At 45.6% G+C, this 15,597-nt stretch overlaps 2 protein-coding genes across 4 annotated transcripts; one reads left to right on the top strand and one right to left on the bottom strand.

The window, feature by feature from the left end:
- Window positions 1-746: 746 nt before the first annotated feature.
- On the bottom strand, window positions 747-11,034 carry LOC105024857 (histone-lysine N-methyltransferase SETD1B-A). Its single transcript, XM_034296340.1, has 18 exons — window positions 10,986-11,034; window positions 10,481-10,632; window positions 10,032-10,136; window positions 9,653-9,917; window positions 9,249-9,358; window positions 7,941-9,092; window positions 7,087-7,824; window positions 6,850-6,963; window positions 6,653-6,746; window positions 6,350-6,552; window positions 6,138-6,249; window positions 5,591-6,019; window positions 4,407-5,459; window positions 1,860-2,023; window positions 1,654-1,779; window positions 1,451-1,570; window positions 1,155-1,292; window positions 747-989 (listed from the first exon to the last, which is right to left on the bottom strand). The coding sequence occupies exons 2-18, from the start codon at window positions 10,616-10,618 to the stop codon at window positions 816-818; spliced, it is 5,235 nt and encodes a 1,744-aa protein (XP_034152231.1). The 5' UTR covers window positions 10,619-10,632; window positions 10,986-11,034; the 3' UTR covers window positions 747-815.
- A 1,028-nt stretch (window positions 11,035-12,062) lies between these two features.
- LOC105024849 (ras homolog family member F, filopodia associated) lies at window positions 12,063-15,428 on the top strand. Of its 3 annotated transcripts, none has more exons than XM_020052486.3 (6): window positions 12,063-12,164; window positions 12,794-12,942; window positions 13,204-13,291; window positions 13,573-13,682; window positions 13,963-14,097; window positions 14,559-15,428. In XM_020052486.3, exons 2-6 carry the CDS (start codon window positions 12,808-12,810, stop codon window positions 14,724-14,726), a joined length of 636 nt encoding a protein of 211 aa, XP_019908045.1. In that variant the 5' UTR covers window positions 12,063-12,164; window positions 12,794-12,807; the 3' UTR covers window positions 14,727-15,428. The 3 variants fall into 3 exon arrangements, with proteins under 3 accessions (XP_019908045.1, XP_010893397.1, XP_034152485.1); XM_010895095.5 differs by having other exon boundaries at window positions 12,737-12,942; XM_034296594.1 differs by lacking the exon at window positions 12,063-12,164 and adding an exon at window positions 12,345-12,433.
- Window positions 15,429-15,597: the final 169 nt, after the last annotated feature.

Raw genomic sequence — 15,597 nt, 5'->3', positions numbered from 1 at the left:
TCGTTAGTGCGTGCGAGAGATAACTTATAAAAAATTCAAAATGATCCAAAGAAATGATCAATATAGAGGGACCACTTTGCCTAAAAAAACCCTGAGTGAACAACATTACCAAAATAATGAATGCTTGACACAAGCTGAATACATCTGCTTTAGCTCTCATGAATGAAAACAGTGAAGGATTCTATTCAATCCGTATCGGGAAGTACAGTGTTACGGAGTCTTTACAACGTAAAGGACACGTGGGCATTCCCCGTAAACCTGGCATATGTCATCACAATCTGAAATAACCAATACATTTCTATTGAACAACCTGTATGCTTCAAACGTTACAGATCCATGTATACATTTTCACAATAAATGTAAATGTCAAGGTAATATCATACCCCGTCCTGTACTGTATTTTTAAGTGCTAGGGGAGACGAGCGCTCATCCCTGGTAAAAGGGCTGGGTCATTCTGCTTTTATTGTTTGCCCAACAGCTGCTGAACATTTTAATAACCAGCTAGCTCCTCACTTTGCGCTCCTTGGTTGGAAAGCAAGGTAGCTTCGGTATTATTGTTCTTGAGGCAGTCAAGAGTGACTAAGTCAGGAGTGACTAAGTCAGGAGTGACTAAGTCAGGAGTGACTAAGTCAGGAGTGACTATGTCAGGAGGAGGAGTGACTAAGTCAGGAGGAGGAGTGACTAAGTCAGGAGGAGGAGTGACTAAGTCAGGAGGAGGAGTGACTAAGTCAGGAGGAGGAGTGACTAAGTCAGGAGGAGGAGTGACTAAGTCAGGAGGAGGAGTGACTAAGTCAGGAGTGCTTAAGAGGCAGTGTTCAGTTGAGGGATCCCTGGCAGTTCTCTGCTCCACACAGACAGGGGATCTTGTCATCCTCTAAGGGGAACTTATAGTCATATGTGATCTCCTCATTGACAGAGATGGGCTGCCGTGAGTAGATCACAATCTTCTTCTGAGATTTCACTGTGATGATTTTTGCATAGCAGTTAGGCTGAAGAGAGAAAAACAATAATTATGCCATCAGTGTCGCAGTCTGAACATTTTATGATTCCAAAATGAATTAATTTCATTTTAAATTAATCAAACCATTTACAATAAAAGCCCTTAAAACTTCTTATGCAATGCCAAACATTTCCTCAGAGCATGAACCACTCACATTGCAGCTGTGGTTGATAAACCTGGCTAAATTACCACACTTGGTGGCGTCAATGATGGTATCCTGATCAACCCGGAACAGGTAGCTGCTCCCAATCCCCTCATCTTCATATCGCTTCTCACGCATATCTGCTATCACCTGAGGTCGGGAATGGAGGGAGGGAGGGAAAAGGAGGGAACGGTAAGCAGGGAGGGCCGGTCCACTCACACAGCCATTCAATTTACATCAAATACGCCAGCTCCTTTCCTCACATCCTCCCTGACCTACATATTCACCGTGGCCAGTCTGGGACTCACCTGTCTGATGCACTGACCCACATACTCTATCACCATGTCATCTGCTGCTATGGGCTCCAAGGCAAACAGACCCCAGTCATGGATGTGGCTCCGGCCGAAACGGATCTTCTTCTTGCGGAACTAAAACAGAAGAACGCCATTTTCAGGTACAACACCGACTGTAAAGTACCGTCCATCTGGGCCCAGACGAGCAGCTGACTGACCTTGAGCTGGTTGAACTTGAGCAGGTCACTGTCACAGCTGAAGGAGGAAAGCAGGCGGCGCTGTTCCGACCTGAACTCTGACCCAGAACGCTGGGAGGGCTGCGGCTGGGCCGGGAGACTCGCCCCCTGCAAAAACCAACACCCAATGTCAATTATATACGAGGGCATACGATACCCTGGGGGAACACGTCCTCTCCCCTGAATACCTGGGTCTCCGCACAGGGATGGCTGGTTGGACACAAGCTGTCAAGGTATTTGAGTTTATCCTTCTTGCTGATTTCGTAAAAGCCCTCACTGCGGGCCGATCCTGTCACATGGGCCCGCATCCAATCACTGAGCTCCTCCCTGTTCTCAGTAAAGACTCTGGTGAGTGCAAATAGGTCAAGGGAACTAGACACTCCTTTACTGATTCATAGATGTTTACTATTCGAAATGAAGGCAAAGGTGCAGATGATTCTAAATATTAGAAAATAAAAAATCTATTATGGAAAAAACGCAGTAACAGGTAGAATTTTTTATCCGTTCCCCCAGCCAGGAGTCTGTGGTAAAGGATAAGAGGGTGGGGGAGACAGTCTGTGGTAAAGGATATGAGGGTGGGGGAGACAGTCTGTGGCAAAGGATATGAGGGTGGGGGAGACAGTCTGTGGTAAAGGATATGAGGGTGGGGGAGACAGTCTGTGGCAAAGGATATGAGGGTGGGGGAGACAGTCTGTGGTAAAGGATATGAGGGTGGGGGAGACAGTCTGTGGTAAAGGATATGAGGGTGGGGGAGACAGTCTGTGGTAAAGGATATGAGGGTGGGGGAGACAGTCTGTGGTAAAGGATTAGAGGGTGGGGGAGACAGTCTGTGGTAAAGGATATGAGGGTGGGGGAGACAGTCTGTGGTAAAGGATATGAGGGTGGGGGAGACAGTCTGTGGTAAAGGATATGAGGGTGGGGGAGACAGTCTGTGGTAAAGGATATGAGGGTGGGGGAGACAGTCTGTGGTAAAGGATATGAGGGTGGGGGAGACAGTCTGTGGCAAAGGATATGAGGGTGGGGGAGACAGTCTGTGGTAAAGGATATGAGGGTTACAGTCTGTGGCAAAGGATATGAGGGTGGGGGAGACAGTCTGTGGTAAAGGATATGAGGGTGGGGGAGACAGTCTGTGGTAAAGGATATGAGGGTGGGGGAGACAGTCTGTGGTAAAGGATATGAGGGTGGGGGAGACAGTCTGTGGTAAAGGATATGAGGGTGGGGGAGACAGTCTGTGGTAAAGGATATGAGGGTGGGGGAGACAGTCTGTGGTAAAGGATATGAGGGTGGGGGAGACAGTCTGTGGCAAAGGATATGAGGGTGGGGGAGACAGTCTGTGGTAAAGGATATGAGGGTTACAGTCTGTGGTAAAGGATATGAGGGTGGGGGAGACAGTCTGTGGTAAAGGATATGAGGGTGGGGGAGACAGTCTGTGGTAAAGGATATGAGGGTGGGGGAGACAGTCTGTGGAAAAGGATATGAGGGTGGGGGAGACAGTCTGTGGTAAAGGATATGAGGGTGGGGGAGACAGTCTGTGGTAAAGGATATGAGGGTGGGGGAGACAGTCTGTGGTAAAGGATTAGAGGGTGGGGGAGACAGTCTGTGGTAAAGGATATGAGGGTGGGGGAGACAGTCTGTGGTAAAGGATATGAGGGTGGGGGAGACAGTCTGTGGTAAAGGATATGAGGGTGGGGGAGACAGTCTGTGGTAAAGGATATGAGGGTGGGGGAGACAGTCTGTGGTAAAGGATATGAGGGTGGGGGAGACAGTCTGTGGTAAAGGATATGAGGGTGGGGGAGACAGTCTGTGGTAAAGGATATGAGGGTGGGGGAGACAGTCTGTGGTAAAGGATATGAGGGTGGGGGAGACAGTCTGTGGTAAAGGATATGAGGGTGGGGGAGACAGTCTGTGGTAAAGGATATGAGGGTGGGGGAGACAGTCTGTGGTAAAGGATATGAGGGTGGGGGAGACAGTCTGTGGTAAAGGATATGAGGGTGGGGGAGACAGTCTGTGGTAAAGGATATGAGGGTGGGGGAGACAGTCTGTGGTAAAGGATATGAGGGTGGGGGAGACAGTCTGTGGTAAAGGATATGAGGGTGGGGGAGACAGTCTGTGGTAAAGGATATGAGGGTGGGGGAGACAGTCTGTGGTAAAGGATATGAGGGTGGGGGAGACAGTCTGTGGTAAAGGATATGAGGGTGGGGGAGACAGTCTGTGGTAAAGGATATGAGGGTGGGGGAGACAGTCTGTGGTAAAGGATATGAGGGTGGGGGAGACAGTCTGTGGTAAAGGATATGAGGGTGGGGGAGACAGTCTGTGGTAAAGGATATGAGGGTGGGGGAGACAGTCTGTGGTAAAGGATATGAGGGTGGGGGAGACAGTCTGTGGTAAAGGATATGAGGGTGGGGGAGACAGTCTGTGGTAAAGGATAAGAGGGTGGGGGAGACAGTCTGTGGTAAAGGATATGAGGGTGGGGGAGACAGTCTGTGGTAAAGGATATGAGGGTGGGGGAGACAGTCTGTGGTAAAGGATATGAGGGTGGGGGAGATAGTCTGTGGTAAAAGATATGAGGGTGGGGGAGACAGTCTGTGGTAAAGGATAAGAGGGTGGGGGAGACAGTCTGTGGTAAAGGATATGAGGGTGGGGGAGATAGTCTGTGGTAAAGGATATGAGGGTGGGGGAGACAGTCTGTGGTAAAGGATAAGAGGGTGGGGGAGACAGTCTGTGGTAAAGGATATGAGGGTGGGGGACCCAGAGGGTGTCACTGAGCCAACTGAAGCCATTGTCCTGCTGCAGCAGCCTGTCATAGGTCTCCTCCAGCAGCTTGGCATCCTCCTCATCCAGGCCTTCCCTCCAGACGCCGTGAAGGACGACCGTCTCCTCACGCTGAGAGCGACGGCGGAAACAGGGACTGGCCGAGGGCCCGGAGGACAGCACGGCTCTCTGCACTGAACTCATCCTTTGCCGTCGCCTCGTCCTCCGTCTCTCTCTCCACCTCATTCTCCGCTGCACCCTCCTCCAGGGGCAATTCTCCCTCGCTCTCTGCACCTCCAGACCCTGCTGGGGTGCCCGGCTCCGGGGCCCGAGGTGAGGAATAGGCCAGACATCCCCGCTGTCGGCCGCCTCAGACAACGACTCAGACCTGCTGATAGGGGACGACGCTGAAATCGCTGAGTCAGCAGGACTTTCATTACAGGATGAAGCAGTAGCATTAGTCCTCTGTGGAGAGGCCTTTATGAGAGCAGCGTTCTGGAGTGTTCTCTTGATGGGCATGAAGTCCCTCCCAGGTGTCCGCGGGGTTCTGATGTAGAGGCTGGTGGACAGGGGGCTACAGGAAGGGGGACTAAACCCCGGGCCTCCCTCTGTGAAGCAGGTCCCTCTGCCCGGGGTCACGGGTGCCCTCCAGGGGGTAGGGGGATTCCACAGAGTGCCGTCATCTTTGCCTGGTGTGCGGGGCCTGTCCTCCTCGTACACCAGGTACGAGGCTGCGGCAGGGGGGTGGGTGGTTCGGTGCTGGGAAAAAAGCTCACTGTCTGTGGGAGAGAGAGAGAAGAGGCGGTGCAAATTGTCCTCTTCGCTCTCTAGCACGGCCCCCGCTCCCCGGCCAGGAGTACGCGGCAATTCAACCTCCAACCCCGCAGGGGGTGTTGATTTGCGCTTGAACAGCAGGTCGGAGTCACTGTCCACCAGAGAGCCGGTAGGAGTGAGAGGCCGGAGGTTCTCCCGGATATCTGGTGACTGAGCGCTCCATTCAAAGCCCCCTATCTGCACCTCAACGTCAGTTTCCACTACTACAGGACGACAAAACACAAAACAGTTTAGTTCAATCCGGAACCTCCAAGCACTCCATTCTACAACGTACCAAACCACATATAAGAACTGTTCTTTACAATGTTATTTACCAACACATCCATAAATGTACCTGGTAGTGCTATGGGTGAGGGAGCCAGGAGATCACGCTCGTTCTGACTAGGCAGGAGGTCCATTCCTGGGCAGGTTCTGCGGGTGAACCCCAGGGCACCTCCATTTACACAGACTAGGCGCTGCTCTTCCCAAGGCTGATCCCTCAAGACCAGCTCTGACTCATCCAGAAAATCCAGCTGTGTGCCGGGAGTGAGAGGGGCAGAGGGCATGGCCGGAGGAGTGGCCGGGGACTCCACAACCATCTCCTCCTCATCTGATGACAACACCACACACTCCACCTCCCTGTCCCCACCTTCTGTCTCCTGGTCAGAACTGGAGTCATAGTCTGAGGAGTCTTCACTCACCTCAGAGGGTGAGGAGTCTGAGAGGTACTCGCTGGATTTTGACGGGTGAGACTCTGCCTCTGAAAGGCTCACCTTGGCATCTTCTGGTAAATGGGGAAACAGGGATGTGCATTTCAGTAAGTGCAAAATAATCAATTGAGCCATCAGTTGAGTCATTAAGTAATTATTAAACATACAAACTCAAAGTTTATTAAACCGTACCCTCATTTGGTGACAGTACTCTTGTCATTTTAGTACTCTGGTCATTATCGTCATTATCTTTATCTTGATCCACTTCTTCCTTTTGTTCATCAACATCATCATCTTCATCCTCCTGTAGAAATAAAATACGAATGTTGCCAACTGTAATTTCAATAAATACATTGGGCCTTTCAGTATTGCTGCTGATTGACAGCTGGAAGCCACCAGTGTACCTTGTGCTGAGAAACTGTGTCTGCTGTCGCAGTATTCTCCTCTTTGTTTGTCATTGGCTGCTCTTCTTTTTCTCTGCTTATCTCCTCCTCCTCCCCCTCACTGTCCAGCTCAAGTGGCCTTGCATGTCTTCGCCTGACAGCTGGAAAACGTAAATGTTTTGGGGACCTGTCCGATGTGCCATTTATAATTTCACTTTCCAGCACTGAGGGGTAAAGAAAGACAAAGAGCACTAAGGATTCAAGTCGCAATATAAATTCATTGTAATGGTAAATGTACTGCCTGTCACAGTGAACAACACCAACCAGCGTTGTCAAGCACTTCATTCACTGGTGAGGTGGGCCACTTTCTTTGAGAGTCCCCAGAGGTAGTTGCATCGTCCGACTCTTTCCTCTTCACCTACACGTGAACCAAAGTCTCCGGTCAATATAATAACCGTCCTTCCAGCAGTTACAGTACCTGGTATCCTTTTGGTTAGTAAGCGGTGGCAGCAGTAGCCTACCCTGAAGGAAGGCAGGGTCCTGGCACCATGCTGGCCGATGATCTGTTTCAACAGGTCTCTGGGTTTGGTCATCACGTCCTCTAAACCTTCTCTGGCCTTCACTGAAGTTATAGACTGGCAAACAATGAAATGAAGAAATACAAATACAGCAACAAAAGACAAATATCAGACCAGATATCTTGCGGTGGTGTAGAAGAGTCCTTAACTGTGCTAGAGTTGGACCAGATAGCATCTCACCTTGGCTTTCTGCTCCTGGCTATTCCACCACTCATCAAATGCCCTGAAAGCTATTCCCTCAATGATTTTACGGTTGATGTCTTTCTTTACAATGGACTTCAGCTCCACTGTAACGACTGCCAGCACCTTTTCCACAGTGGCTTTACGGGGGTCTTCCAGCAGAGGCCGGTAGCCCGGCGGGGGCACAGACGGGTCAAAGGCGGGCATGATGGGAGGCAGGGGCCAGGGTGGCCCAGCAAAAGAGACTGGCATACCGCCACAACCAGAAACGCTGTTCACTCTGTCCAGATGCACAGCATGCAGAGTGTTCAAAGGATATGGATAGAATGGCTGCAAGACGGAGGGAGGGGCTGCCATGGGTGGAGGAGTCCCACGGAGACGGACGGGTGGAGGAAGCAGAGGGAATCCTGGAGGGGGTATTGGAATAACTCCACTAGAAAGGGGAACTGGAATGGGAGGTACAGAACAGCGGATGTGAGGAGGAGGGTTAGAGGGAGGGAACCGGATGGGGAGGTTGAAGGGCGTGATTGGTGGAGGAGGATTGGAAAAGGGAAGTAAATTGTGAGGATTGGATGAAGGGACTGGAACAGGGTGGCTGATAGAGGAGACTGGAAGGCAATGTGGTAAGAAGGGAACGGAGGTGTCTGTGATGCCCTCCGAACCATTGCATTTGGGAACTGACGTTCCAGATCGCTCTCCATCCGAGATGTCCTCGTTTTCCATTGGCTCATGGAGACGCTGTAAAAGAAATGTAACATGAATAGATTGGCAAATGAGGATGCAGCTAACTGCGTGTGGGTGACTATACCACTTCACCATTCAGAGGCTCCTATGATCTCAATGTTATCCCATACCTGAGGTAATGATAACGAATGGTGCTCTCTTCTAATATTTTTTTTGTCAGAAGTAGTTGGATCTGCATGTCCTTTTGTTATTGCTTCACTTCTCTCTCTAGGAGTGACAGAGTGTGTCCCAGAGGGCCTGGGGGGCTGGGAGGTCCATATTGGGGCAGGCACCTCTGTAATGAGCTTGTCTCCTTCGCACTCAGGGAGGGGATTTGGACTGACATCCTCCAAGCCATCACCGGTGGTGTTTCGGGGAGAGGCGGTAGGAGATCCACCAGGGCCCGGGTTGCGCTCAGGCTCAGGAGAGTCCATAAAGACAGGGAAAGACGGGGAAGCCGGGCTGTCCTGAGAGGGCACTGGAGCATCCACAGCCGTTTCCCCGTGGAGGGAGGGGCAGGACCCAGACGTCTTCCTGAGCAGCATCTCAATGCGCGAGTCCAGACTGTGGCTCTCCGCAGCTGGGGCGGGGCTTCCAGGGGAACAGTCTGAAATGTCCACGTCAGGCTCCGACAGGGGAGAAGGTGGCCTCTCCTTCAGAGGTACCATGTTCACGCTTTGGGCCCTGGCAAAGCGACTGCCCAGAGGGAAAGACTCAGAGGGAGGTGGTAGAGAGGGCACACCAAAGGACTCCTGTTCAGGACCTGAGAGGTGGAGGGGAGGCTCAGTGACTGGGTTATCGACAGCCAAGGACGGAGGGTTCTGGTACCGGGAAGATTTGTAGCCTCTATCAGAAGCCTGGGTTTGGAACTGGAGAGGGAGACGAGCATGGGGGGGTTGCATGGGTTTGAGGAGAGAGCTCAGCTCTGAGTTCCGTTGGTGGGATCTCACATAAGGTCTGCCTGGCTGGTAATAGCACACATCACGCCTCAAGCGTCGGTGAGCACCGCAGGTGAAAGAGTGTTCGGCCTGACTGATTTGGTGGACTGGGGTGGTGTGTTGGCTGGAGTAGCAGGAGTCCTGAGAGAGGGGGGTCACTGACAGGCAGGGGGTGCGAGGTGTGCCCAGAGAGAGGGGTGTCTGCCCAAAACTCCCCGGCGTGTCCTGACAGATACTGGAATAGGCTGTGTCCAGGGAGAGAGGTGTGGCCACACTGGCGGGACTGAAAATTGACTGGGTCAATTGTGAGATCCCATCAGTCAGTCTGTGCAGAGGTTTGCTGTCCTGAAAATGAAGAAGACAAAACTGTAAAAGCACAGAAGCCTGTAACTTTACATCACAGAAAAATGAAAAGCAGCTTCTCTAACAAGCAGTAATAAACAGAAGATTGAAATGTATCTTTATTGGAAAACCAGAAATGAAGCAGTACAACTGTCTTACCTGGAAACAGTTAGTCAGGCTTTGGAGGGCATCATCACTGCCCAGTGGCAATGTCCAAGGGGTGTAGAGACCACTAACAAGGAGATGGAAGTACAGCATTCTGTTTTTACCTGAGAAAGATAAGAGTCAGATGGGTGGTGCTCCTAATGAATTGAAACTCACAATGTGACTGACTTCAGTTGTTTAGTGGGCATAGAAAGTACACAGTCAACTCTGCAGCATGGGCTTGTATTTGGCACACAGCTATTTCAGCACACTCCTCTTTCCCTACTAAGGCATTCAGAAAATCCCAAAATGTACTGGTAAAAATAAAATGTCATAAATCATGATCTATTATTACATGTATTGGCATTACTTATGGGTGTTTAAGCCTATGTTTAATTAACATTGTTATTACAAGATACCTTCTGGGTCAAGTTCCACATGGATGATGTTCCCCATGACAGAGATGCCATGAAGGTGTTCCACGCTGTCCTTTGCTGCCTTGACTGTGTCAAAGATGACTTTAGCAATTCCTAAATGCTTCTTGTTTTTAGGATTATACAAGATTTCCACTTCCTCAATCTGTCCATACTTTTTGCACATGTCGGTCAAGAAGCTCTCCTTTACATTGTCGTTTAACCTGGCGAATGTCACTTCCTTAGGAGGCCCGACATAGCATTCATCAATCTACAAACATGGATCAGATAACAGAGAGTGTCAGTAAGAAAACGATTACTATAAGCCATCTAAGATTAGATATTGCATCTCACATAACTGTCATCACAGCAAAAGTGGTGTTACCTTAAATTTGGGTACCAGTAGGTCAATGTCTCTGAATTTGGTCCAAATATGAAAGATTCTGGGATCCCGGACAGTATCAACAGGAAAGACCCCTAAATCCTTAACCTAATACAGCATACATTAACGCCTTAAAACAGTGCTCCCCCAAGAAAATGTAACCACCCTGAAACGTATCCACAGGACAATATATGCAAGGACTAAAAATGAATAATATAAAAATTATAGTTTGAACCACGTTTTTGTAGGCAGTAGTGTTTACTTATAATTTGGGTTCTATGTTAACGCACCAGTTAAACTAAGCTCAAGAGACAGGCCTATTATAAGACATTTTAATACATCCATTTAAAGAATGGATGTGACAAATCCACATTTATCCTTATGGAGGTTAAAAAAATTAAGGGAAAAAAAGTGTTACAGATAAAAAAAAATCTATATATCAATTTACTTACAGGCATGTTAAAATGTTGCCCATCGTAGCGATACACTTTATGAAATCCATTCTTTAACGCAGGGTCTATGATCAACTTGCAGCTTCTCCAATGCTGAGGATGTTTTTCTCCGTGAATTTTGTGGTGATTGTTTTCCATTACATTCACCACACCTGAAAACGTCAATAGTAGAGCTATACTCAAGATACGTCACGTGGAATAGCCCATTATACAGCATGTTGAAAATATGTTTATAACAACATGTAAAATTGTGTTCAATTCGACACACTAAAAAGCATTTTATATGTGATGGTAAGCTAGCAGGCTACTCCTTAGATACAGACTAATCATCTGGTCCTCGCCATTGAAACACGCCCCAACAGGTGATGAAAGAGATGGCGACCCACCTGTAGCTACCAAAGCCCGCGAATGTATGTAATTATAATTTGTGATGCTTGACATATTTAGCTAGTCTTTATACCATTGTTATCGAAAATATAATTGTTGAAAAGTTTTATTGTCTTACCTGCATGGAAAGCTGCCTCCGACGGACCTACATTGTCCACTTTTTTACCTTCCAGTTAACAGTACTGGGGATGAGAACCGAGCCTCTTTATGAATCACTACGCACCTACGCAATACTTTGAACGGAATGAACTGTGTACATCTGTTCAATAAACTCGGGTTAGTTGACAAGATAGAGACATTGTACTGCAATATATTGGCTACCTAAATTTACATTCATTAAAACAAAAAAGAAAGAAAGCCTCGTATAGTCACCCATGTCAGTAATCTAATACTATGTTTTAAATGATAATCATACCAAACACAAATGAATGAGAGACTACAGTCAATATTCATAAAGAGTACGTGGTGGTCGTTCTTGACACCATCATCTTCTATTCTAGATTCTAAATCTAAGAAGGGAACTAAATTACCTTAAATATGTCGTAAAATTATGAAATAATGCTGTGCCTCAAATAGGATTAGTTACACCAGTGACTGAAACTCTAGATTCAAAAATAAATACATTAGTATATTAAGAAATGGAGGATACAAATTATTCTTTATACATAGGCGTGTTTACTTGTGAACTGCATGTATGTTTCATTCAAAATAGTAAATGTTTCCCAAAACATGTCGCTACACCTTTATAAATCACTAGTGGGAGAAGCTAAATTGCTAGCCACCAATAATTTTAACAATATATACTAATACCTTTCACGGTATAAAGAACATGTTTGTCTAGGTTATTTTACATGGTGCTTACATCCTGGCAGAACAGAACTACCACCCTATTTCAATAAACATGTAATCCACTAGATGGCATAATGAAATCTGTTTGGAAAGGAACAACCAGTTTTAACATAGACCACCAGTGTTGCCATTCACGCGGGTTTCAAGACAAATTGGGTTACTTTTCAAACAATGTCGCGGGTGAAAATTAATTGGTGGCGTTTGTTTGTGGCTATTTCTGAACTTCACCGCGGCCGCACCATTTCTGTCTTTATATGCTATATCGTGTGTTTCTAGACTGTTTGTCACAGTCAGCCGTCAGCAACAGTAGGATCTGGGAGGGGGGGGTCACTGGTAAATAGTCACTATTGTTGGGCTGGTCTTCAGGCATTTTGGGCTGGTTAAGAAATATTTGCTTAACCTGGCAATCACAGTAGGCTATTAACACTGGGCCAGTATCCATACACAGGTAATAGCATATCCTGTTTAATTTCTAACGCTAAATAAAACGTAAGGTTAAATATATGGAACCTTCAGGTTTCCTGATATTCTAAACCCTGAGGCGCAAAATCGCGATACTTGGACCTACTAACCAACCTTTGTTGATACTGTGGGGTAGGCTACCTCCGGGTATTTCTAGGAAAATGTCTAGGCTAAATGTACCAACTCCTCATGTATGAACCCAAATAGGTTCTTGACATAACTTAAATGTTACCCGATAGTGAACAGCCCCCAAAGGTTACATTTTGAACCTCTTATTTTTAGTGTGCTAACAGCTGAGTTTGACTGCAGCCAATTAGTAAGGTGTTGTCAGGTTATTTTAAGTCTATGGCTTATAGGTATTCCTTGGCATTGGTACGGTACCCATTTATTATTAATAAATGGTAGGGCAGAGGAAAGGGGGAGGGCCATGACTAGTTTTTATAATGGGAGGAGTATAAGTACTCAACCAAGACTGGATATTCAGCTAAGGTAGAACATGACAATATACAAGTAGTCCAGTGCTATTCAGGGTTATTGTGACATTTATTCCTGTCTCAGGTATCTGCCTCAGTTATCCAGAAAACCAAATCTTCAACAAGAGGCACTTTCATTTAGGTTCTTGGAGAGGCATGCCACAGAACGTGTCAGGGGTGAACAGTGAGAATACCAGGCTTCCAGAGGAGTTTAAGGTTGTGATAGTAGGTGATGGTGGATGTGGGAAAACCTCCCTCGTCAAGGTTTTCACTGAAAAAGACTTTCCACAGGTAAGACAACTGACAAAAGTAGGTCATCATCTAGCTGCTTCTGCCTGCTTTTTATAGTAACTGTTAGTTTCAGCAAAGAATGTGACTGTTTAAAATAGCCTTAGTGAGAAAGTAAGTGGCACAAATATTTATAGATACACACATACACCTACACACATAATGACAAAAGTTTACTTGACGTGTTTTACCTACAATATCTGAAATAGCATTTTAAAAATCCAGGAGTTGCAAGAACCCTACATTTTTGTTTATATATTTCAGGAATATGTTCCATCTGTGTTTGAAAAGTATGTCACCAACATCAGATACAGAGGAGCTGAGTTTCGCCTGAACCTCTATGATACTGCAGGTAGGTTTTGTATACCTATGCTTTTGAAAGCACCAAAACTAGCACCTGGCTAAACAGGTATCCCAAGCCTTTGATGGGTGTGTTAAGCAACTCTTTCAAAGATATCTTAGATATGCAATAACACCCTGTAAGAATAAAAATAATTATCTATAAATGAAGTTCAGGAGAGGGTTGCCGCTGATTTAAATAGTAAATGATAAGGTTGCCACTGATTTTAGTAGGCATTTTGCTATGTAGTTTTCAATGTAAACTCATAATGCACAACATCCTGTTTATTTCAGGTCAAGAGGACTATGACCGATTACGGCCTCTGTCCTATCAGAATGCCAACCTGGTGTTGATCTGCTATGATGTAATTTGCCCATCAAGTTATGAAAACGTTCAAATAAAGGTATTGCACATGGTTATTGTCATACTTTACTATATCTGTCCACGGTGAGAAACATTTATTGGTAACATTGATGGCAAACATTGTATCACATTTAAATACAAAATAATGTCAAGCAAGCATCAATCGGGTTCATGATAAAACATTTTTGCACAGCCAATGCAGTCACAGGAATTATTCTATGGGCCGTACAAATACCATGCCGGATATGAAATTCCTTTAGCTGCATGACCCAGAATGTTTAGAGTATCTGAGTAACGCTGTTCATCTCTGCATCTTTCAGTGGCACCCTGAGGTGCAACACTTCTGCCGTGGTGTGCCCATTATCCTCGTAGGATGCAAATCAGACCTGCGGAAAGACAAGGCTTTGGCTAGGAAACTGTGGTCTTCAGGTCAGAACTTTGTTACATACATTCAGGTAATTATTTCATACGTGGCCATATGTGTAATTTACAGCCAGGTCATAAGTGATTCGCACCCATGATGAACATGAACAAAAATACTGCACACAAGAAATAATACAAATATAGACCTATATGTAATGTTCAAATTTGCTTCTAAGACTTTGTAGACTAATACAATTGCCCAAAGAAAGAGATTTAGTTTATATCAACAAAAAGTGGTCAAAATGTATGTAACATTATCATAATTTGGTTCTACTTTATATTTTTAGACTCAGTATTTTTATCCTTGAATTGGGACTGTGATTGATAACAGTAATATTGCCTTCTACCTTTTTACAATGTCTTTCTCTGAGATTAAATATGAAATAAAATGCAAAATATGCACAAACAAAACAATATTTGAGTAACATTTTCACATTGGCTTCACCTCTCAACTAGGAATATCACATCAACTGTATTTTTTTCATCTGAGCAGGGTGAAGAAACCAAAAGGAAGATCCACGCTGAGCTTTACATGGAGTGTTCAGCCAAGTACAAGGAGAATGTGGATGACATATTCAGAGAAGCAACTAAACGTGCCCTTGCAGCAACAAGGACGTCCAGCAAGGCAAAGAGGAGGAAAGGACTTTGTAACATTCTGTGACTAAATAATTGTCTGTGGTCCAGGAGCTAATGCCATCCACCACCATGAACTTTAGACACAGACATGCTCTGACCCTACTCTTAGTGACAACACAGACAATATCCTCCCTATGACAATTGAAGTCCATTGCATTTTACCCTTTGGCTAAACCACTTTGTGTAGTTTTCCTTATATGTATACATAACATACAGCAAATTTGAACTTGTACTAGGATGTGTTCTAAATTCCAAAGACACAACAGAATGGTTTTCCAAGAGGTGGAGTGTTCCCGAGTGGTCCAGTCTCAGTCCTAACTTAAATTTGCTTGGAAATAAGAGACAATACACTGTTTATCCATGAATGATTTGCAACCAAATTTACAGAGCAATTTTGATGAAAACTATGGATTAACACTACATTTGTTAAAGTTTGGCAGAAAATGATTCAAAATGGCTGCCAACTCACAACTGTAATTTACTTTGGTTGGAACCTGTAAATGTAATGCTTCCACCAAGTGTAAACCCTAGTTTCATAGAAACACCTTCAGGGATATTTATTTGAACTGATTTGTAATATTTTTTTTATATATATGATACTTGTTACTTTGAATATGTGGTGTATTTAATCCTTTTTTAGATTGAATTCTAAGGCAACAAAATGTGAATACAAGCAAGGAGCATCTAGACAAGGCACTGTATTCAACTTCTTGGATTTGACACCAGACAAGCCAATTAATTAGTAGTAAAAATGTAATTGTGTGGTGTTTAATAGGACCCAGACTCAAACACAGCATTCTAAAAATGTGATATGGCATTTAAGAGATGTAAACCATCATAAAAAAGATTAAATATGTAAAACAAATAACACTTCTTCACAAATGACATAAATAATT

The sequence above is a fragment of the Esox lucius genome, chromosome 13, assembly GCF_011004845.1.
Source record: "Esox lucius isolate fEsoLuc1 chromosome 13, fEsoLuc1.pri, whole genome shotgun sequence".
Taxonomy (NCBI): Eukaryota; Metazoa; Chordata; class Actinopteri; order Esociformes; family Esocidae; genus Esox; species Esox lucius.
The sequence above is the reverse complement of the archived record's forward strand: the minus strand, read 5'-3'. Positions and strand labels throughout refer to the sequence as shown.